Below are 24,251 nucleotides of genomic sequence, written 5' to 3'. Positions count from 1 at the left end.
TGTGAACTAGGATCAGTTTTTGTCTTCTTCACAATTGGAATTGAAAATCTGCTTTTCACAACTGTTATCTGTGCCTAAAATCATTCTGATTCTTTATAAATATTCTTGAACTGCAAGACTATGTAACAAAATTAATGACTTCAGTGATGGCCACAATCAGCTAAACATGTACTTACAAGTGTCTCTAATTCCAGGAGACAATGTTGGAGCCAGAATGACATTCCTGTGTTTATGGAAAACTTGCTGATAATTCTCTAATGTCAAATTTAATGAATCCTTGACAGGAATTTTCAATATTGCTGTAAGAGATTTTTTTCAAATAATTAGTATTACTAATTTTCAAACACATTTATGTGAACAGAAGGACTTTTGTTCTTTTCCTTTAATTTTCTTATCTGTTCTGTCGAAACAAGATGGTAATGACATTCAGCAATATTAACATAAGTAAAATCCACCGTTACATGACAAGAGTGATAAAAAAAAAAATGAACATAAGAAAGTGTTGTGTCCCTAATAATGACATAACACTCTATTGTGACATGATAATAATGACATGATTTTCTAAATGTTAGAAATTAAACCCTTAATCTTCAATCCTTGATTCCATGTATCACAGTAATAACAAAGTAACAAAGACAAATTCAACAGAGAGAAATAATAAAGATAATAACAATAATAATAAAACAACAGAAGGAAAAAGAAAACAACTTAAAACAGCAGGAAAATTGTTAACCGTCTCCATTATAACCAGATGTTACACAAAACTCATCGACTACCTACAAATTCAATATTACAGGCCAGGCAACAAGTCAGGCAGCTGAAATGATTAGGCACTCAGCCATTTCTCACAGTAAAAAAATACACATAATCATTAAAGCAGAGCTAGAACAACTTATGATAATTCACATTCATGATATAATGCCAGATATAGAACAAATCGCTCTTTAGTGCCCACATTTAAAACCTTGACGAATACATTTTAGCCAGAATATAAAGAGCTGTCCATTCAGGCTGGACTTTACATTCCGGGTAGTATGGTCTCCACACAGCTGTAGATCCAGTCCTGTTTTTCATTGATGGGTAGAACATGTTGGCACACCTACAGGAAATCATCAATATCCTGCATCATGCTTTTTACATGGAGTGAATAACTTAAATGTTAAAGTGTCTTTTTTCTTCTAATAAAATAATAATGATTATAAATTCATTATAATATTAGCAAAGCAGCATTGTTACCATGCCTACTTACCATTTTAGTCCTGGCTGGCACTTCTACAGCAAACACTGTCATGCCTCTGCTACTGCAGCAGTTCCTGCTCTGCTCGTTGTTCACATGCACAGTCACGCTCTGGTTTGTCTGCAATCAAAGCAGTCAGTGTGCAACTGATTATTACACAGAATAAAGCTAAACATTCTCATGATAATCAGGTGCACTCTTATAAAGTAGCTGCTTTGCTTCACTGGATCATTCTTTTAGAGTCGCTCTCGTTGCGATGAGAAAGGACACTGCTGCTGCATAACAATTACAAATGAATAGTGCGTCTCTATAGCAGTTGACTGTATTAAGACAGTAAGGTTTGGGTAGTGCTATCCACTGCAGATGTTTGGCAAATACAAGTATCAATCACGTTGATGCTCTAAACGAACACCATTTTTATTTAAGGGATTATCTGTGACATTCTTATAATTCCTCCTACACAAATTTTGTACTCTACCTTGTTGGTAATGAGGGAGGAAATCCTGTGCTCCCCTTTGTAGGTGTAGATGAACACATTGTCGTGTCCCCTCAGTGCTTTGGCCCCTGTTCTAGCTGTGATGGACTTCTGGAGCGCCTGGTTCAGAAGCTTGGGCCCTGAATCCATGCTGAGGGGCTGGATGGATGGCTGAGTGCTTTCACAGTATACGTCTATCTGGAATGGACAGGCCTGGTGGAGCGGGAGGGAGGGTTTATGTAGTAAGTAGTCATGATGTGTGCCTGATATCAGGCTATTGCATGTATGCCAAGGATGTATGTTTATGTATTCTGACTAAAACCATATATGCAAACCTACCTCTACCAGCTCCAGCATACGGTTGTAACCCATAGCTTCCAGCGTGACCCACATGTCTGCAGGGTCTCCATCTTTCTCAGTGGCCTCCATCAGGTTCAGCTCCATGAATCCCTGTCGTGTCAGCTGGTTCTTTCTCATATCAAAGTTTTCTGTTACCACAAGGAGGTAGAAGACAGCTTTAATATCACCGTAATATCAATATAATACTGTAATAGCGCCTTCTCCTCCAATTAATTTCATATTAATTTCATAATTTTTACCTTTGCAGACGGCCCAGGCATCCTTGTCACACTTCTCTCCGCTGGTCCTGAGCTCAAAGAAATTGTACTCCTCCAGGCTGAGCAAACCATTGCCATCAAGGTCTATAATCTCAAAAATGTTAGACAGCACCTCCCTGTGGCAGAAACAGAGCAACACAGAAATATCAGCAGACCTGCAGGCAGCCAACTTCAACTTTTTCAGATGTCCTCACTCCTTCAGGTCCTGTGAGAAGAACAGAGGTAGCAAAGCACGGCACACTTTTATCCCAGTGTGGATCCACTGAGCTTTATAAACATTTTATAGATTAGTAAACACTGAAATTCTCACCAGTCAAACACTGTAAAACTGAGACAGCCTCACCTGAACTCCCTGGTCAGGTCTAGTTCTTCTGTGTCAGTCCTGTAGAACAACTCCACGGGTTTACCAGAAGGGCTCTTTCTGCTCCTTTTCTTTAACCTGCAGCCACTGGTGAAGGGAAGCAGGTGGTATGTCCCAGCATTCAGTTCCCCTTTCCAAATATACTTCTACAGAGATAGAAAAAAAGAGGTTGCACAGTAAACAGACAACACCAAAAATATCCTGGCATACAGTATCATCACATTTCAGCTTCCCAAATGATTCCAGCTTTTATGATATCAGTGGATCTGGGTCTGGCTTTTAAATCAATCAAGTCCCAATGGGACTGATTTAATAATACGGACCTGTTAAGACAGCCAAACTTACTTCTTTGTCTTTTGACTCAGTGAAACACACTAAATTTGTGTCTTCTTTAGTTTCACCAGCTGACATGACAAAAAGTGCTGTGTCCACTGTCATCCATGCTGAGGACTTGTCTGAAAATTAGAGCAAAACCACATGAATGCATAAAGATTTTACACAGGACTTTAACATTTTAGCTCTACAGACTATTTAATTCAGCACAGATTTTTACCCTACAAGCAATAAGGGAGGGTTCAAAGAAGATCAACTTAAGATTTTCAACGTTTTTTTCTGATTGTACAAAATGAAATGGACCGATGAGATTTTACATTCCTCGAAGACTTTTTGCAGCCCACATTAATCCAGTCAGTCTACTGATTGAGCCAAAACAAATAAACTGATGTGCGCCTTCCTAATAAATGATCTTCCACTGAGCTGAAATTCAGTCTGACCTGATGCTACACGATGTAACAGATTTTTAAACAGCAAAAGGAAAGTAAATCTTCTTTGTGATTTCTATTCTACAATACTTTATGTTACAGCATCACAGGGAACATCTAAAACCACTCAGCTCAAACAGTGGTTCTCAAACACTGTTCAATAATGTACACCCCCTTTGAAATGTTTCTTCACCCAGTTAAAGTCGTCTGAAAAATAAAGTACAACCTCTTTCAGTTTTTATATATCGGGATAATAAAAATAACCTCACCAGCAGGTCTAAAAAATGAGGTAAATACAACCTCAGATGAACTACAAAACATGACATTATGTCGTTATCCCCTGCATTACTCCAAAGTACCATCGGGGTATTCCAGTGAGAGATTAAATATGGCCCTGTCCCTTTCTTATAGTAATATACACAACCCCAACTCAAAAGAAAAGAGACGGGACACTATGCAAATTCTAAATGAAAACAGAATTCAATGATTAGTAAATCCCATAAACCTATATTTCATTCACTGTAGAAATGTTTAAAGTGACAAAATGGACCATTTTAAGAAAAATATCAGCTCATTTTGAATTTGACAGCAGCAGCATGTCTCAAAAACGTTGTGACAGAGGAACAAAAGGCTAGAGAAGTAACCGGTCCTAAGTTGGAGGAACAACTAATTATGTTAACTGACAACAGGCCAGTAATATGACTGGGTATAAAAGAGCATCTTAGAGTTTCTCAGAAGAAAAGCTGGGCAGAAGTTCACGTCTACAAATAGTGGATGAATTTCAGGATAATGTTCCTCAACATAAAGTTGAAATGGTTTTGAATATCTCATAATCTGTCTTTCATAATATCATCAAAAGGTTAAGAGAATTAGAGATTAAGATCAGCATTCGATGTCTGTGAACTTCAGGCCCTCAAGTGGCACTGGTGTGGAAATCAGGAACCCTTTCAGAAATCACTGCGAACATAGTTCACTATGCCATCTACAAACACAGGCTAAACTGACACCATCGATGCTGAAAAGCAGATTTTAGAGCAACGCATGCGCCCATCCTGACATCTTTTTCAGAGAAAGCATCGCATATTCCAGCAACAAAATGGTAATCCACAAACTGCTTCTATTACAACAGCACGGCTTCACAGTAGAAGAACCCGGGTGCGGAACTGGCCTGTCTGCAGTCCAGACTTTTCACCAAGTGAAAACATTTGGGGCATCATGAAAGAAAAAAATATTTCTACAAAAAGACTCAGGACTGTTGCACAGCTAGAATCCTAAATCAGAGAAGATGGAACGACATCCTCTCCTAAAAGTCCAGCAGCTGCTCTGCTCAGTTCCCGCATGTTTACAGACTGTTGTTAAAAGAAGAGGTGATGCTACACAGCGGTAAACAGATGCCTGCTCCAGCTTTTTGAGATCAAATTCAAAATGAGACAATATTTTCTCTAAAAAGATACATTTCCTCTGTATCTGCAGTTTAAGTACCAACCAGGTCTGTGGCTGAGGCCGAGTGGTTGGATGGTTAGGTAGACGGTTGTCGTGTGGGGGATGTGGAGCTGGTACTGCAGAGCGCTGATACTCCCGTCGTCTTCCAAAAAGAAGCAGCCTTTCATAAAACTGTGATTCCAACCCTAGAAAAATGGAAAATATTCCTGTTCTGACTCAGACATTAATATAATATTGAGGAAACAGTGAGGAATAACAGTTGTTACAGTTGCATAAATACTATGTGTACAGTTTTCCTTAGTTACTTGTATGCTATTAAGTTTTACTACGTGTGACCCCATCTTAGATCTCAACACAATCTGGACACAGTTTTCCTGGTTGACAACAAAACACATTCATTCAGCAGAAACCAAAACTAATGTGCATCTCCTGTTTAACAGGAGGACTGATCTCGTGATAGGGACAAAGTGAATAAAGCAGTCAGTCATAACAGTTAAGCAGCTCGCTTGATTAACAGATTGAGATAATTACCACTCCAATCTTCATGGGGGCATATCCATTATTACCCAGCTAATGTCAGCTCGGCAGCATGAAAACACACGTTATACACGCGCTGATCCAGAGGAGGGCAGCAGAGTCCCACTGCCTTTCTGCCGCAGCCTCAACTAAATCTTCCTCTAGGACTTGATATGGCAAATTGGAGTCCATTTAACTTTGATAAATACAGACTTTTCAATCTTGGGCCAGCGGTCATTCAAAACTATCAAGAGGCTACTTTGGCAAAATTTATGAATCCTAATATTTCTCTCCTTTTGAAATCCTGTTGTTCTTATTTCTGGCAGCACAACCGAAATGAGGTCATAATTTGAAATTGAACAGGAACATCAGCGCGAGGAAGTTTTCATTCCACTCATTGGAGACACATTAAATGAAAACACAGTTGGTGTGGACACACGGTAAGAGGGCATTGAGGGCCAACCGCGTCTGGAATAGGCTATATATCCTTTTAGTGGACAAATAAATCACCAAGTTAAACAAAGAAAGTACCATAAAGACGGAGCATGTCACTCCTTTAGAGAAAAGCTATTTTCTCAAAGTATTTATCTTGGGCTGAGAGGCATAAAAGATCAAACCATAACACTTCAGAGGTTTGTCCAGACAATATTAAATGAGGGGAAATGCCACAGGCTCCCATCCACTGCTTAAAGACATCAGAATTAATGCCCCCATAGAGAGAGGGTCAGCCTGCAGACTAATACAGGCGCTGTCACCTGCTCCGGCCACAGGTCTGATTTACTGTTTCACACAGGGTCACAGGACACCGAACCAGCCACAAACACAACCACACACACATACACACACGAGCATTTAAACCGCAGCCTTCTCATTTTGTTACACTTGTAACCTGTACATAAACACAAACACTCAGAATAAGTAAGAATAATCCTTACTGGCTGGGTTTCTATTCATGAAGACATATTTGCATCCCACACACACATCCACACACACATTCACACAGTTACAAAAACACATCCTACCCTCCACCCACCACCTCCCAGTCATCAGCCTGTGGCAATATAAAAGCCAATATGGCGAGCAGAACTTCCCCTCAGAGGTAATCTCTGGACAACCATTCTTTTACCTTGAGGTTGTCTGGCCCTTTCCAATCTCAACACCGCGCTCGCACCTGAGAGATGGAGCAGGGGGTTGTTAGTTTTATTTATATATTTACTCCCCACCCCCACCGCCCCTTTTGCTGTAAAGCAAACCAGCTGAGGTTAAGCCAGAAAGAGTGAAAACAAAGAGTGTGAGATCAATACAGTGTATATCTGTCTGCCCTGGGCTAAATTTGCCCATCAAAAATACTGCATGACACCAGGCAACGCTGTAGAGCTTCTTATAATGGGGTCCCTCGCACAAGGGCCCCACGTACTTAATATTTCCAGTTTGGTCTGTGATTCAAACTTAACAGCAATGCATAAACTCCAAATCATCTACAGATATTGTTCATTTTCTCATTAAATTAAGTTTTCTCTAATCAAATGCTGGTAAAATGTGGTTTTAAAACAGTGATATCAATGGATGGACTCTTATTTAAAGCACAAACTGATTGATGATGACTTTCATTATCACTTAATTATTTCATTTCGTTAAATTAAACACAAATGTACACTCTTCTCTGGTTCCAAGTGTACAAGCCAGTGTAATAGACTGAGAGGCTCTGGGAAAAACTGACAGGTTAACCAATAATGAAGTTATTCATTAGATGTAGCTATGAAGTCAAAACGACTGAAGGGGGTTACCTGTAAACCTGAAGGCTCTGGGAATTTGTTGGCTTTAGTGCTGCTGGATGTCATCGTGATTGAGCTTGACAGAGACGAACGTCTGCTGCGAGCTGAAGAAGGCCGGGAGGATGAGCGGTTGTCTGCAACACACACACAGGCCAGACACGTAAAAATTCTCATGGACACACACACACACACACACACACACCTCGCAACTTTTTTTTTTTCCTCGAAGACTAATTGAAGCTCGAAAATGTCAATTTGCTAATGAGTGGTCTGATTGTTTCGAAGTCTGGGAAATGGAGATGCGAAGGAATGAGACGGACTTATGAGCAAATTACCGTAGCAAAGAAATAAACAGACCCACTGTCATTGGGTTTATCACAGATCTATTTTGCTGGGACTATTCTAGGCGGTCTACAGATGCATTAAAACGTAACCCCCCCAACAAAAGCTTCCATGTGAGCGCACATTGAATGTTGGGGTAGTTTTTTCTTCAGCAGAATGAACAGATAATCATCTCTCAGCAGTTCTTGGTAAAGAGAAAAAAAATATGTCAAAATTACCCATGTCTGATATGATTAAAATGTATATCTTGGGGCAGTTCTGGTTTCTACTGACAAATCTAAGACCAAATGAGCAGTCCAAATTGTTTTCGAGCTGGAAGAATAACCCATTCAACATGTGCGATCACGTAGCATCTTGTGTCAGAGCCTTGTTAAAATGTAACGCGTATAAATCAATACATGGGAGAGGCGCAATAATGTGATAATCCCGACTACTATCTGGAAGCTCATTTGTTTTTGCAGCAGTGGTGGACTGGGCCTCCTCTCTAATCCCTCATCATCTCCCCAGTGAGAAGTGGTGGAATCCTCCAAATCAATAACATGAACATGGACTGACCACTTAAATCAACCCCATCTATCTTCCCACTGTGAGCCTGTCCTTGGCTCGCTCATCCTGGACCTCGGTTCTTTTCGACACAGTGCTTCTAAAGTGAAAAAGTGAGCGTTTAACATCCACTTAATAAAAAAAAAAAAGTGGCTGGAGAAGCACACATTTCTCATGTTTGTAAGAAATAGTAGTTTAGCAAGTTGGAAATTACCAACTTCGAAAAAAAGAAAAGAAAAGAAAAATAATCACGTGGGATTTCAAAAGTGATTGAACGCCTGGAGTTTTCCTCAGAGTTGACAGAGCCAATGTCAATCTCTTAATGGCAGAAATGATTACTCAAATCAAAACACTTTACAGTCTCCTCCCTCCAAACAGGCCACCTTAATTGTGTGGCTATTATGATGTATGGACTGTCTTAATGAGGTGATTTGTCATGGAGTGAGTGAAAAATCGATCAGTAACCGAGCAAATGGGAAATCTGTGTGTATGGGTGTGCATCCAAATATATGAAAATTTTGCACAAAACTGTTGTATAGTTGATGTTGTTTTTTTAACCAAAATTTTGATATCCCTTTTTTCTTTTAGCTCTCGCTAGAAGGTCGAATCCTGCACCTTTCTTTGGCGTCGTGTCCGAGTCCGCCCGCTGAGTTGCTGATGATGCTGATGACACGGAGCTCTTTGGCGGGCTGTATGATTGACTGCCAAAGTTCAGTCTCTTCAGCTTGGCATCAGCCTCAAGTCTCTCCAAAGCAGCTGTTTGACACTGCTCTACTGTAGACGCAAACAATCTGCAGAACTGACAGCAGCAGGAAAGCAAGAGTAAGAGGATGATGCATGAGCGATACTTTGAAGCAACAAGCAGCGGGATGAATGTTTACAGTCTGGTGTTAGGCAATGTTAAGAATGAGTAGAAGACGTATTAAATAAACATGAATGTGGAACAAATATGAGGAAGAATTAGAATTTCGTGTTACTCATTAATGTTCTGAGTAAATGGCATATTAAGATATAGTGTATCCATAACAAAAGTCCAGTATAAGCAAGCAATAAGAATAATGACGGAAGACTGAAAATTCAGTATAAACCTGATAACTTCAATGTTTCTTTAAGGCTGCACGACTGCACTGTACAGTATGTGTGTACAATCTGTGATACAGGAAACAGGGACAAGGGCTTTTAAGATAAGCTGTTTATAAAGTATAATTACATAAAAATCAGCAAAAGTCATTTCATATGTCTACACTTACTTCTGCGTAGTGCAGTTTGCCATCCTTGTTGATGTCAGCCAGTGAGAAGATAGCATTCACCTCCTCTTTTGTCATTTTCTCTCCTCTCTAGAAGAGCAAGAAAATATGCTTCAGTTCGTTTGCCATGTGATTTGCTAGTAAGATATTTGAGGTAACGAGTAGCTGAACAGTTGTACCTAATGTCTTGATGCATCCTCAACCATCCAGGTAAGTAAATCCCAAAAGGTTGATTCTGTTCAGTCTCTAGAAGTCACTTGGATGAGTGACGAAACATTTCTCCCACTGAAAACGCTAATTCCAGATGAACAGAATCAACCTTTTGGGAGTTGTACCTAATGAAGTGGCCAGTTAACTCAAAAATGACATCTATAACAAACTTATATAACCATATACCATACCATATTCACTTTATAACTAAAGTATAACCACTTGATGAAAATCTAATCCAAAGTGTTAGGCTACTCACAGTGATTAAGGCCTTCTCCAGTTCACTGTGTGTGATGTAGCCGTCACCGTTCACATCCATCTTTTTAAAAACTCTCATCAGCTCACTCTCCTCAGTTTTCTCCTCATGCTTGAGAATCTCACAAAAGTCATCAAAGTTCAGCTTAGATGTTGTAGCAGTCCAGTATTTATTAAGAGTGGCACTGGATGGATTTCTACCAGCTTGTTGAAGAACTGAATGGAGGAATAGGAAACAAATGTTTACACAAATAAATAAATAAATAAATGAAACCCCCTGTATCCACATTGTCCTGATGGTAATCAGGACAAGGAAATCATTCAGATGAATAGAACCGACAGTATTTTACAGTGAGATATGCAACCTTTTACCTCAAAAAATTTGATGCCGACTCAACTTCAATAGAAATTATAATTAAATTCAACACTTAAGGTGAAGTTTATTTTCAAATTTGGCCATCCTTCCAAATAGGATGAGCAGATGTCCTTCTTTAAGTGGAAATGCCACAGCATTTCTGTTCCCTGACCCCCTGTCCCATATTTTAACTGGTTCTACAGGACATGCACTTTTCTCCATACTGGATTTTACCAAATGCACATGAATGGAGGGTTTTTTGTTTGTTTTTTTTATAGTCAGAAGGTTAGCCAGTATAATGCCATACTCATCAAAGAGTTACAAGTTTCAATTCACCAAAAATAAAAACATTAAAAAAAAAATCACAGCTTTGGTTGAATTTTCAGTTTGAACAGAGGGAGAAATATGGTGTGAAGTCACAGAGAATATGTGTGTCATAATTGGTAATTATTGCTAAAAACTGGGCAGCACGGTGGCACAGTGGATAGCACCTGAATTCAATTCCACCATTAGGCCAGAGTCTTTCTGTGTGGCATTTGCATGATCTCCTGTTGTTTACATGGGATCTCTCCGGTTACTAAGACTTCCTCCCACAGTCCACAGACATGCAGTACCCTGCCTCTTGCCCTAAGACAACTCGGATAGGCTTCAGCCCCCCCACCCCCCGCGACAGAAGAAATAAGTGTGCCAGTTTAAGGAGGCTTATAGATGCTTCCCTAATAAAATATTAGAGTGTGTATAAAGACTGTTGAATGAGGCTATAAGAGCAAATTTTAACTTTTACTTAAGAGAACTGCAAACACAATTGGCCTTTACATGGCAAACACCAATCCTGGATTTTTATCTTTAAATTAGCGATGAAAAACCTCCCGTCATTGTTAATGTTTGCCCCACATTTAGGTTGTTGGGATCTGGTCACCCTGGTCTCAGAGTTTGGGGGAAATTCCCATTTTCTACTTTCAATCATTTCTTTTCATAGTATAAGTATAGAACACAGAGAAAAGTGGCCCATTATAGTGAAACTCAGCGATAAAAACTTGTTACTTACTACACATCACAATCACAATGAACTGCTTACAAAGGTTTATTTGTTGCTAGCTAACAATCAGTGAGTTGTCTTCGCTTACCACGGCATAAGTGCTGTTTCGAAGTGATATTTGTCAAACTAGATCTGAACACAGCCAGGTACGCGGCTCTGCACTGCATGTAGAAAGCCTCATCCTCTTCAGAAGGACGGGGTGACTCCTGAAAAGACATCTTCCGAAGAACAGATCGACCTGCTTACCCTTAGCTAAGTCTCGCCAGCTTAGAAAAAAACGGTAGCCGGATATGGCAGCTTTTACCTCATTATCAAGCTGTGACCGTCATGTTTAACCAGCTAAATGCAGTGTATTGAATAAGATTAGAATGAAACAATGACACTTATCGTCACACATCATACTGGTACATCTAGGCTGTTGCCATGTAAACAAAAAAAATCCAACGGTACGCATGAAAACGGACACGGAAGAAACACAAGTTCAACGTTCCGGTTGCTTTTAAAACGGACGTGAAGCGGTGCTTGCCCTGCCGAGGTGATTAAAAACAATATGTATGATAAAAAAAACATCGCATTTAAAACGTTGTTTGAGTCTTTGTTTTTAGGAAAATGTATTTTAGGAAGTTCGTATATAGCAAAACATAAAAACTACAAATGCGATCGCATAGTAAGCTGTTCCTGAAGGCTTTAAACTTAAAAAGACAAAAAAAAAAAGGATAAAGTATTCTTCCGTGAAAATTTGGTAGCTCTTTATTACTTTAGGTCGTTCATTTATGATTTTTTCCATATCATCTATGTTAACATCAAAGAATATGTACATAACAACAATTCAGGCTGTGAACACTCATTAAAGTAATATCACCTGTTTAAGTAAGTGTGGGCAATGCAGCCCTACATGAACTACACCAATAGTTTTTTGCTGCATTATAGTTAACTTAAGTTGCAACAAGTTTAAAAAACAAAAACAAAGATAGTTTAGAGGTTTTAAATATACTTGTAATTTACATTCACATTTTTCACAAGACCTTTTCACATATATAGAAGTTCTTAAAGGTCTGCTGATAATGTATTCACAGCTACAGTCCCCCATTCTCAGAGGTCAAATAAGTTGACAAACAATCATAATTTTAAATATAAGTATTCTTTCAATACTTAAATGAAAATCCTTTCCTCTCAGTGAGTGCCTGAAGTTTAGACATTACCAGAGAGGGTTCTTCATTTGCTGCTTTTCAGTGGGTGTCTCTGCATTCATTTTCATAACCTGACAATTTAGAATGTACAATTGAAAAGTTGCTCTATTGGCTGGGTGAATACTTCAGGCAGCAAAAACCCAAGAAAGAGGAGCCAAAATGGAAGGACAGGCCCCTGCACGGTATGTACCTCTGGCAGATAGAGGAGGTTGTTGACATGCACAAATCCTGCCATCCTACTAGTGGCTGGACTGAAAGACAGGATAGAAACAAGCTTTAAATGCAAGATCCATAGAGACAGGGGTCTACCACTCCAGGAAAGACCCCAGGTGCAGACTGTGTAAAGATGCCCCTGAGACAATCCAGCACATAACAGCAGGGTGCAAGATGCTAGGAGGCAGGGGAAACATGGAACGCTATAATCAAGCTGATTTCAAATACAGATAGCTTTTCACATTCAATTTAAATATAATGCTCAAAGAGATGCCAACGAGGAAGCCCATCATTAAACTGCAAAAACAAAATAAACCTATTAGAGAAAAAGGAAAAACTTCAGGAGTGGCCAAATCCACAATCTGCTGCATTCTTGAAAGGAATGAATGTTATGACAAACTATGACACAACACCATAAAGCCTGAAAGAGCACAGTAGACAACTTAAGTGGATGATGACAGAATTATTTCCATGGTTAAGAAAATCAACTTCACAACATTTAACCAACTCATAAATACTATCAAGGAGGCAAAAGACACCTTTGTGAATGGAGATACAAAGAGTAGAAAAGAGAGTTCATGATCTGATGCATACCACATCATTGAATGACAGAACATCATCAGTATGTTTACCTCTGGTGTGACTGCTGATAACAGGATGAAGTATACAGGACGGTACGCTCTGTTCAGATTCTGCTAAATGCTGCAAAACTGATCAGACAGTGCGTCACAGTGAAAATGGATAATGACCCAAAGCATGAGCAACACAAGAGCTCTCAAGGCAAAGAAATGGGTTATTCCAAAAGCGGCCAAGACTGTCACCTGATCTCAACCCAACAGAGTGTGCTTTTCAGTTATTAAATACAAGACTGAATTCAGAGAGACCCACAAACAAGAAGTAACTGACGTTTGCTCCAGTAAAGGCAAGGAGAGAATATCAAAGCAGGAAACAGCATTTGGTGAAGTTCATGGGTTCCAGATGTCAGGCAGTCAAAACAATCTTTATTTTTTAAATTATGTTACTTTGTCCAGTCATGATTGAGCTTCTAACAATTGTGAACTATGTATAAAAATGTCTGTAAACAGTTTCTGCAAAAGTTTTGTTAAACCCCCTAAATTAAAGCTGAAAGTTTACACTTCAATCACATATTGATTAATACAGTTTTTTTTTTAAACTTATGGACCAAATTATAATGAACAATTCTTTCCTGAGAAAGAGAGAAATAGATTTCAGCTTCTTTCATTGTACAAAACCTGCCATCCTTGACTGAGACTGCAAGTTCTTAAGCCGATGTGTTGACAATGGTCCACGCATTGCTCTGCAGAGACACCAACAATACTCACAGGTGTCTCTGCAGAGACACTTTAAGCATGAAGTATGCGCGCAAAATTCCCATCAGCCCATTAGCCCACATTTTGTTAATTCTGTCCAGACAAATGTAGGGGTTCCTCCGATTGTATCAAAGATAGCACCAATATAGGTCTCCTTTTTTAACACATAGACAGAGCCATCTTAGAAGGTCTGTTTTGGACTGAGGAGTGTATAATCTGGGTGTAGAATGATTGGAATCACTGCCTGCACGTACAAGATATACAGTGGGGCAAAAAGGTATTTAGTCAGCCACCGATTGTGCAAGTTCCCCCACTTAAAATGATGACAGAGGTCAGTAATTTGCACCAGAGCTACACTTCAACTGTGAGAGACAGAATGTGAAAAAAAAATCCATGAATTCACATGGTAGGATTTGTAAAGAATTTATTCGTAAATCAGGGTGGAAAATAAGTATTTGGTCACCTCAAACAAGGAAAATCTCTGGCTCTCACAGACCTGTAACGTCTTCTGTAAGAAGCTTTTCTGTCCCCCACTCGTTACCTGTATGAATGGCACCTGTTTGAACTCATCATCTGTATAAAAGACACCTGTCCACAGCCTCAAACAGTCAGACTCCAAACTCCGCCATGGCCAAGACCAAAGAGCTTTCGAAGGACACCAGGAAAAGTATTGTAGACCTGCACCAGACTGGGAAGAGTGAATCTACAATAGACAAGCAGCTTGGTGTGAAAAAATCAACTGTGGGAGCAATCATCAGAAAATGGAAGACATACAAGACCACTGATAATCTCCCTCGATCTGGGGCTCCACGCAAGATCTCATCCCGTGGGGTCAAAATGATCATGAGAACGGTGAGCAAAGATCCCAGAACCACACGGGGGGACCTGGTGAATGACCTGCAGAGAGCTGGGACCAAAGTAACAAAGGTCACCATCAGTAACACACTACAACGGCAGGGAATCAAATCCCGCAGTGCCAGACGTGTTCCGCTGCTGAAGCCAGTGCATGTCCAGGCCCGTCTGAAGTTTGCCAGAGAGCACATGGATGATACAGCAGAGGATTGGGAGAATGTCATGTGGTCAGATGAAACCAAAGTAGAACTTTTTGGTATAAACTCAACTCGTCGTGTTTGGAGGAAGAAGAATACTGAGTTGCATCCCAAGAACACCATACCTACTGTGAAGCATGGGGGTGGAAACATCATGCTATGGGGCTGTTTTTCTGCCAAGGGGACAGGACGACTGATCCGTGTTAAGGACAGAATGAATGGGGCCATGTATCGTGAGATTTTGAGCCAAAACCTCCTTCCATCAGTGAGAACTTTGAAGATGAAACGAGGCTGGGTCTCCCAACATGACAATGATCCAAAACACACCGCCCGGGCAACAAAGGAGTGGCTCCGTAAGAAGCATTTGAAAGTCCTGGAGTGGCCTAGCCAGTCTCCAGACCTCAACCCCATAGAAAATCTGTGGCGGGAGTTGAAAGTCCGTGTTGCTCGGCGACAGCCCCAAAACATCACTGCTCTCGAGAAGATCTGCATGGAGGAATGGGCCAAAATACCAGCTACTGTGTGTGCAAACCTGGTAAAGACCTATAGTAAACGTTTGACCTCTGTTATTGCCAACAAAGGTTATGTTACAAAGTATTGAGTTGTATTTTTGTTATTGACCAAATACTTGTTTTCCACCCTAATTTACGAATAAATTCTTTACAAATCCTACCATGTGGATTCATGGATTTTTTTTTCACATTCTGTCTCTCACAGTTGAAGTGTACCTCTGGTGCAAATTACTGACCTCTGTCATCATTTTAGGTGGGGGAACTTGCACAATCGGTGGCTGACTAAATACTTTTTTGCCCCACTGTATCTGTATATTTGTGACTTTGTTCTGCATAAACAATCATTTAGTAATCTCTATGTGGGCAGCATTTACTGGACTATATTGCGCATGTCAGTGCAATCGAGATTGTGTTATTAAGTATGTGGGGGTTACTTGTACAGCAAGCGTAGAGTTCGTTTATGTTTGAAAAAGTTGGAAAAGTGACTACCTAATTCACAGCTTTTGCCATATTTTTTAAGATTTTTTTTTATTAATCAGTCAATAAAAATTGTAGGCTGCAAATTATGATTTTTTTTCACTGCTTTCACATTAAGTACTAAAGTCTGTACAAAGCTACAGAGAACTCGGTTTTATGAGTTGCTATATTTCAGTTGTCACAGTTGCCTGATGGTCATAATGACATATCAGAATTTAATGACAGGAGGCACAGAATGACGGAGATCCATCACTGGCCAAATTATCGGTGATTTACATAGCACTAAAAATAGTTGTATAAGAGTCACTTAACACAAGGGCCATTTCCTTTGCCAAGGCAGACATTTGGTATTGGGCCCATCCATCAAGACAAGCATTAGTTTTTAATTTTATATTGCTGTCACTAATGTGTTACACGAGCTCAGTTTACAGTACATTCATAACACTCACTTGATTATGTCACATGGGGTTGGGGGGGTTCACCGGTTACTTAACTTATTATAAATTTCCAAGCAAATGTAATATCATTTGGGGAAATCAAACCCACATTGCCAGATAAAGCCAGTTACACTTCTAAGCCAATAAAACAGTACAGTAAATCACAATAAAGTGAATTTAAATAGCCAAATAAAGATTAAATCAACGGCTGATTTACAGCAGGATTTTAAGATGATCAACTGTTTACAGTTACAGACAATTTTTTAGCTCACAGACAATCAACAAATTGAAAAAAATATAATTTTCGCAAGTTTTCTATAAGTGCTATCTATTGTTCTGTTGCAGTGTACCATAGTGCTGAATAATCCTAGCCTAGTCAGTATACTGTATGATAGATGTATACACAGTAGGAGGATTGATATAAAGACTTTGTTGTCTCTCTCTCTTTTGCAGCACTCCATGCAGTCTAAACCAGAAAAATCAGTGGACGCATTCATCAGAAGCAGCAAAGAGCTGGAGGAAATATTCGTGAGAGAGAGACTTTTTCTTTGGTCCTAAATCTTTAGAACAGGCGGAAATGGCTCAGCTTCCATCATATCTTCAGATTGAGAGATGATGCTTTTTATTACATACTGAATTTCACTCCTGACATAGCTTTTCCTTTCAGAATCGCCGCTTGCGTGGGCCGCGCGGTATTTCTTTGCTCATTCACTTCCAGTGGGGGCTTTTCCTCCTTTATCTGCTATCTGTGTTTGTGTTGTTTGTTTGTTTTCTGTGTTTTAATTAGTCAGCAGAGGGCAGCAATGAACAATGCTCATTTGAAGGCTTTACTGAAGAGAAATATAGAAAGTCGAGTAAGGACACAAAGAGTTTTGTTTTCAGAAAGTCACTGACCCAACTTAATGTGAAATAGCTTGAAATACTTGGTTTATATCTATAATATATTTGAGCCAGAAGCTGCATAAAATAAGAGTAAAGATTTTACGTCCCGTGTTTGAAGTCATACTCATGACATTTTATTCCCATTTACGTAGTGCAACAATAATTAAATGGAACACTCTGTATTAGATCAAAAAGCTTTTTACTGCTTAGCATTCGTGTGCAATTAGGCTTTTAAGCCATCAATTACTGTATATCACTGGAGTTTTGTAACGCTAATTATCAAAAAAGGCTTTATGGCCACGTGGTAATCAAGGCCAAAGGTTAAATAATATCACAAGATTTACTGGAGATTAAATCTGTCACATGTTCAAAGATAAATATAGAAAGCAACACTTATTTTCTTAAAGGCAACATTTAGTTTGAACTGTTTGACAACTTGTATATTTATTACTTTCTTGGTTCTTCCTGACCCAAAAAGCTCTGTGCAGGTTACATACTTTGTCAGAACAACTGATCAAATTATAACTGAAGTACTTTACTGTTATATTTTCTAGTGACCGCTTTGGCCAAATGACTCCATTCAGATTGTTTTGATTGTATCTTTTGGTCTTTAAATGACTCAAAGAAAACATTTTTGCTCCAATTGTTTGGTTGACTTTGCAATGATAAGGAAAGCAAACATAGTCACAAGGCTGTTTGATTCCCAAGGTCATGCCCATACTAGGTACTTCACTATTTGATTTTCTCCCCCTGGATCTTCTTTGCTGTTCAACATAAACAGCATCAATTGATCCTTGTTTAAGATGCTTAGACAATTGTGTGCTCTGTGACCTTTGGAGAAAAACAACATTTTGTTATGGTTACACAAACGAGTCAATAAGCAGCTTTCCGAGGGAAAGAATTAATTTGATTATTTTAGGCACATATTGTGCCTGCAGCAGAGCAATTCTTGTGATTCAATCGCACAATGAGCATTTGTGGAAAATGAATAGCAGGCATTGTCAGGAAGCGAGCTTGTTTTCCGATAAGGTTGTTAGAAATTATTTTAATTAGTTCCGGTGAGCAAGCTGAACATACATGATACATTGTGGATCCACACCTCAGGAATGTCACATTTTTTGTCACATGGTGGTGCCGTGAAATTTATCAGCTTTGCATAAACCTCCTTACAACAACAGACTTCACAATGTCAAGGCAGATAGCTGTGGGAGAGAATTGGCCCTCTATGTGCACTGAGACACACATTTTTAAGCAAACAAACTGTTATTCAAAGATACTAAAAAGCTTCGTCTACATCTGCTGGGAGCATGAAATCCAGACAGATGATGCTGTCTCGAGCATGATTCAGCTCTGGTGTAAAATGTTTGTTCAGATACACTGATATGACATTTACATCCTATTGGCTCCTGTGCTGAATACAAAGGTGCAAAGTGTCCCACACACACTGTAAAAGGCTGAGTGCTTAGCAGATGTAGGATTATTATGTAGGGTTATCTAGCCTATACATTTTTATTTGCCCTGTTGTGCATTATTATGTAAGTATTTATTAGCGCGTAGTCGGCATGTGGAGTAAATACTGGTTCAGGGACAGTTGAAATAGACTGTTTTCCACTAACAGACTCAGTACCTATTGTATCCAGATACAGATTTTAAATTGGACTGCACTATCATCACTGGAAAATAATTTGACTTAAGTGAACGATCATTAGTTCATTCATTGTACGTGCTTCACTCAAGTTATTAGACAACAGAGATTGGAGATTTTTTCTGTCTGTAAAGATGAAAGCTCAAAAAGTTTTGCATGAAATCTGATTAAACTTTGCAGGGGTGTAGATTGGGGTCATGTTAGCAATCCATTAATTTTGGCTTAAATTCATTGAAGTCTTCAAGGTAAGCTCAATGATTTATTATTCAAAAATGGGCAAAAAGCCTTATAATTCAATAGATTAATCTATTGAATTATAAGAGCAATTCAAAACTCTATTTTAACTGCTGTTGTTTGTATTGAAAACATATAGGCATATAGGGAATGATACATGGGGAGTCTAAATATCACTTTACTTTGGACCTCTGACCTCTTCTTTGAGGTGAAATCAGGTCAAACTTTAATAAAATCTTATTTGTCTTTAAAACTTTCGCCACACGTGATCACATTTGACCTCTGACATTTACATTTCATATCTGATTTTCTTTCAAGTCGACCCAAAACTGCATTTTATCTTTAAAGAAAGTGCCGTCAAGAGAAAGAGAACGAGCTGCCTAGTCAGTATAATGTTATATATAAAAGCTTAAGATACTCATGGTGAATTATTTACAAATCATTACTTATTATTCATTATCTGCTTTTACAGAATGTTTGTGTAATAAAAGTAAACAGGGACAAAGGAAACAAAATGACTATATACTATTCAGTTAATACAGTCCAGAGAGTGAGCTGCCTTGGTGGAGGTTTTACTTTGGTTCTTGTCTTTGCCTTTTTGAAAGCGCACTTTTTTTCCTTTGCCAGTTAAGAGTTTGTTGTTTCAGTGTTTCACAATTTCAGAAAACTGGAGAAAGCTACTATATTATTAGAGAGAAAAGATGTCGTCTTGCTGCATTTGTTGCAACACTTGTTGTTGGAAAAAATTGACTGTTTTAAGCTAAACTTTGCTAATTTTGCTAAAGTATAGGCACTGTAGCTATAAGAGTTATGGGATAATGGTACGCAAAACACAAGCAAAGGAAAGTCAGAAAGCCTGCAGCTATCTTGGTAAGGTCAGGAACACAGTGAGGTCTGACTTAGTAAAGGTAGTAAAGATATGCATGGACTTTTCTTATCTATTTCTTAAAAGTTACAAATTCCTACTTTTACAACTGCCTGTTAGTAGCTTTGTATAATGTCTGCATGTCAGAGTATTGCATGGCATAGCAAACACCTTAAAACCAGCCCTTTCTTCATGGTTAGACTCTGCACCCATGCACACTTACCTTGTTCCCAGCTCAAGCCCGTAGCACCTCCACCACCTATATTTAAACCTTTGTTTCTTCCCTTCCTTTGGCTACTTGTTTCTTTCTTTTGGCCCTTTTGTCATTTCCTGCCTGACTGCAGTGATAAACTACTTTGTTCCTCACACAAAAAGTACAGCACTAAGAAGCGCTTACGACTGTCCTTTAAGGTTAACAAAAGTTTCAGTAAGCATTCTAAAGAAGTCACATTCGGTAAGCAATCAGGCTTGAGGCGGGCATAAATCCTCTGGGCCCAGTCGCGGCATTACAAATACCCGCAGCGCCTGTATGTGCTGATGACTACAAAATTGAAAAAGAAAGGCCCTAATAATTCTGAGGCAAGTTTCCCTCTGCAGTAGGTATTGATTATTTGTGTGTGGTGAGAGATTTGGAAAATTCAATTAAAGGAGTTGTGCAAAGGATTCATAAATTCAGCCCCTCCAACCCGTATCGAGACACGGTTATGTTCTAAATCAATGCTGCACTTCACAATATATTTTCTTAGCCACATAAAAATAAATAACATTTAAACAGTTCTGCTTACTGCAGAAACAAATTTTATTTTCTCCCAAGATTTTCAGTAACAGTCAGGTACTGACTTGTGCACATCTTCGGTGTGGTGACGTATTTTTATTGCACTTTTCCCCATAAGGAAGTCCTATATAATATGAATTTTGAGATGACAAAATGAGGGGGAAAGGGTGCAGCTCAGCAGTGTAAAAATTGATCAGACCGTAGATGGGGCCACACCGGGTGGGGGGTAGGGGGAGGGGAAAGATTTGTATGTCGGCAGTAATGGGCTGTATTAAAAAGAAGATTCCTTAAGATGTCATAAAAGCGATGGGGGCTGTGTCGCAGGTCGCGGGCCGCTGGCCCAGCGGCTCCCAAGCTGTGGCACATCAGTCAGCTCATGGACAGATGCCACCTACCCACCAGGAGTTTTATGCTTTCTGATTGAACACATGCTTGCAATCAAAGAGGGAGAGTTGTATATTAGACTGTTTTGGCCCAACCGAAGCCGGTGGTCTTCGATCGACACCTTGGATTGCAGAGTATGCAATTTTATCCGATGCGATTCCTGATTTAGTAAGTGCCATTGCCATTTTATCTCAGGAAGCAAAAAGCAAAAATACACTTCCATGCTTCTGTGAAATGTATAAAGGCCGAGCAAGCGGTCCTTTTCATCATCATAGATGAGTATAATGCTCAGGGGATGGTGAGTTACCATCAATTAGTGACTTCCAGTTATGGTTTTCTTGAGGTTATTTTTGTGTTTGCTCCTTCAGATCTTCACACCAGTGGTATAGCCTCAGTTACAGCTCAGATTACTGAAAAATTGGCATCTAATTGTAAACTTTTACCCGTCTGTAAATGTTTGATTTCAGATTTAATCACTTCTCCTTTCAGTTTTATGACAAGATGAGAGATTGCTCCTACATTTTTAGGAAATCAGCTATGTCCCAGCATACACTAATCCCCCTTCAACTCTAATTTTGGATGTAATGTAAAAACTGACAGAACCACGGCCATGTGTACATCTTGGTTTGTTAACCGATAGCATTGGGAATGCAAAACACACCACCTGGTAAACTCTCTTCTTTGTGAACATTCAGTTTTGACAGCGACTGTTACATTGTGTGCAATATCACTGAGTGCCAGAGGGGTTACAATCATGTTTTCCTCTCCCATACTCCCCAGGTTTTTGTTAGCGAGGCATCTCGGCTGTTGACAGCTAATGGAATTGCTCTTCACCTCTTGTGCGTATGATCCCACGGAGATAAGGCAGGAGATGAATGTGGAATCTGCGCTGTCAGTTGTGTGGCTGAGATGTCTTGGAAGCCGTCATTCATTTGTGGGAGAGTGTCTGGAACGGTAGGAGCGAATCCTTTGACATGTTAGACCACCACCACCCCCCCAAACCCCTACCCCGTCTCTCCTCCGGAGCCTCTGTCTGGCAGCTGACAAATGTTGATCCTACATTAACCACAATGCTGCAACGCTGTGCAAATAATGTTCTTCAGATGGCAACCCTCATCCCCTTTATGGGTAAAACTATGTATGCAATCCTCCACACCTGCGCACTTTAACACCTTTGAAAAGTAAATGTGGTGAGGAGGGGGGGGGGGGGGGGGGGTGGAGGGTGGAGGAGGGCAAACTGTCTTACACAGCACAGTAGTCTCTTTATTTGGCAGTGCCTGGGAAGGCCGAGGCCTCTCGCTGCCCGAGCCGACCTAAGCAACAGCTGGTGCTCGCAGCAACATTTCCTATTTCTGCCTAAGGTGGATCGTGTAACTCTCACTTTATCACCCATAGAGGCCACGTGAAGGACAAAGCCAGCACGCCCATAAACAAAACTAATGTTTTCATACAAGCCCCTTTGGAGATTGGTAGAAGGATCTGTGGTGCTTTGAACCCCCCAGTCCTGACACATTACAAACAATCTCATACCTTTCTCACTGAAGGTGGGGCACTTGAAACTGTGAGCTCCTCTTTTGACAAGGTTAAAAAATTGATGTTAGATCTAAAGGGAGATATTTTTTTAAATTTCACAACACAAAGCTTGACATCTATTGCTTGCCACACTAAAAGTCAAAGCCACAGTAAAAGGGTAAAGAGTATTCTGGATGCGTATTCAATAACATGATGATAGAGCCTTATTTTTTACTGTGGCTTGAAAATACTTACTACTGTGTATTTGAACTTTTTGAAACGCTGGGAGAACATGAACTTAAATCCCGTCTCACAGTCTGAAATTGTCGAATGCGATATTTGTGCGTGACTTTACAAGCGCAAACTAAATCTGTCTCAAAGAGTTGCAAGAGTCGCACAAGACAGCCGGTTGATGCAGTGAGAGTTATATTTCATTATTACCGCTTGTTACTGGGAATACGATCACCCATAGTGCAGTGTGTTTACAAGAGCAAATCTGCGAATGATAGATGGCTGGATCTCCAAAACAGAAAGTACTGTGTGGTCTTCTCGGCATGCAGCGGTCAGTACTGAAACAATGTGAGAAGATGTATTTCATTTTACAGCATGTGGACAGCTCTGTGTGTGTCATCTACCTGGGTAAGACTGCAATATCGAGCTGGGACATTTTAGGTCCTGGCATGTATGACAGTGGCCCCTCTCAGCTCGTTACACTGCAAAATCTGTAAAGGAATCGTCTGAGGAACGTATCAAAGCTCAGAGTGCTGCTTTGGCCTCTGCTTCTCCTATATCACAGTCCAAGTGAACATCTACGGGATGATCTGTAAAAGAAAGTGCAACCCAAGAAGGCAACGCTTCACAACTTTCAGTAATTAAAATATCTGGATAACCACAGGACACCCAAAGACAATTTGTGGAGACTTTCCGGGCTAGAGCTCTTTAAGCATGAGGTGGACAATATTCAGCAGATGGTTTTAGTGTTGTCTTTTTTTCTACAAAGAAGCAAGAATTTTAGGTTTAGCTTTTTGCTTGGTAAATGAAGTATCAGTTATCACAACAAAATGAAGTCGCTCTTTTTGATTAAACTCAATTCATCTTAATAAATGAAAATGAAACGGTTCTGAAAGAGCCGTTTTCTTGAAATGTATTTTACGGTTTTATCTTACTTACAATTCTGTTTATCTGTTATAATATTAACTTATTTATCCAATATTCTTCATATCTACTTTGCCAGACTCCATCAATACCAGAATATTTTTTTTTGTGCCAAGCTTTTATTTGGTTTTCTTTGTCTTGTTGTTATTGTGATTGTTTGAATATTTGTTTCTTTGTTTCTTATTCTTTGGGCTTTGGAGGAAAGAAGAATGATTTTTATTTTAAATAATTAAAAAAAAATAAGCAAATGTTATAAAAAAGAGCAAGCCAACACCTTTCACACCACCACTAATTGGCCCCTTGTGTTCACGCCCCATTGTAGTAACTATTAACTCAGATCTTGGGCTCCTATTTGTCCCTGCAGCCCTTTATTGGCCGCCAGCCCGGAGCCTCAGATGCACAGGCAACCCTGGC

At 39.6% G+C, this 24,251-nt stretch overlaps 1 protein-coding gene and 1 long non-coding RNA gene across 2 annotated transcripts; one reads left to right on the top strand and one right to left on the bottom strand.

The window, feature by feature from the left end:
• Positions 1-364: 364 nt before the first annotated feature.
• Positions 365-11,991, bottom strand: efcab7 (EF-hand calcium binding domain 7). Its single transcript, XM_086269414.1, has 13 exons — positions 11,265-11,991; positions 9,787-9,998; positions 9,321-9,407; positions 8,686-8,869; positions 7,198-7,319; positions 4,938-5,079; positions 3,036-3,145; positions 2,673-2,836; positions 2,312-2,445; positions 2,052-2,200; positions 1,716-1,925; positions 1,250-1,357; positions 365-1,099 (listed from the first exon to the last, which is right to left on the bottom strand). The coding sequence occupies exons 1-13, from the start codon at positions 11,392-11,394 to the stop codon at positions 1,019-1,021; spliced, it is 1,833 nt and encodes a 610-aa protein (XP_086125540.1). The 5' UTR covers positions 11,395-11,991; the 3' UTR covers positions 365-1,018.
• On the top strand, positions 2,067-9,057 carry LOC147309589 (uncharacterized). The gene is made up of 3 exons (XR_015125745.1): positions 2,067-2,216; positions 2,320-2,551; positions 8,659-9,057. It is a non-coding gene; the product is annotated as an uncharacterized LOC147309589 (long non-coding RNA).
• Positions 11,992-24,251: the final 12,260 nt, after the last annotated feature.

The sequence above is a fragment of the Aulonocara sp. 'chitande type north' Nkhata Bay genome, linkage group LG17 (assembly GCF_057382095.1).
Source record: "Aulonocara sp. 'chitande type north' Nkhata Bay isolate Kocher_YH1m ecotype deep benthic linkage group LG17, A_spYH_male_GT1.1, whole genome shotgun sequence".
Taxonomy (NCBI): Eukaryota; Metazoa; Chordata; class Actinopteri; order Cichliformes; family Cichlidae; genus Aulonocara; species Aulonocara sp. 'chitande type north' Nkhata Bay.
This window is presented reverse-complemented; position numbering and strand designations above follow the sequence as displayed.

Excerpts from the sequence above, each read along its gene's own strand:
- efcab7 (XM_086269414.1), bottom strand. The coding sequence starts at position 11,394 with ATGTCTTTTCAGGAGTCACCCCGTCCTTCTGAAGAGGATGAGGCTTTC. Across the intron at positions 2,446-2,672 it reads GACCTGACCAGGGAGTTCAG|GGAGGTGCTGTCTAACATTT; the intron begins GTGAGGCTGTCT and ends TTTCTGCCACAG. Across the intron at positions 2,201-2,311 it reads TGCCTGGGCCGTCTGCAAAG|AAAACTTTGATATGAGAAAG; the intron begins GTAAAAATTATG and ends TTGTGGTAACAG.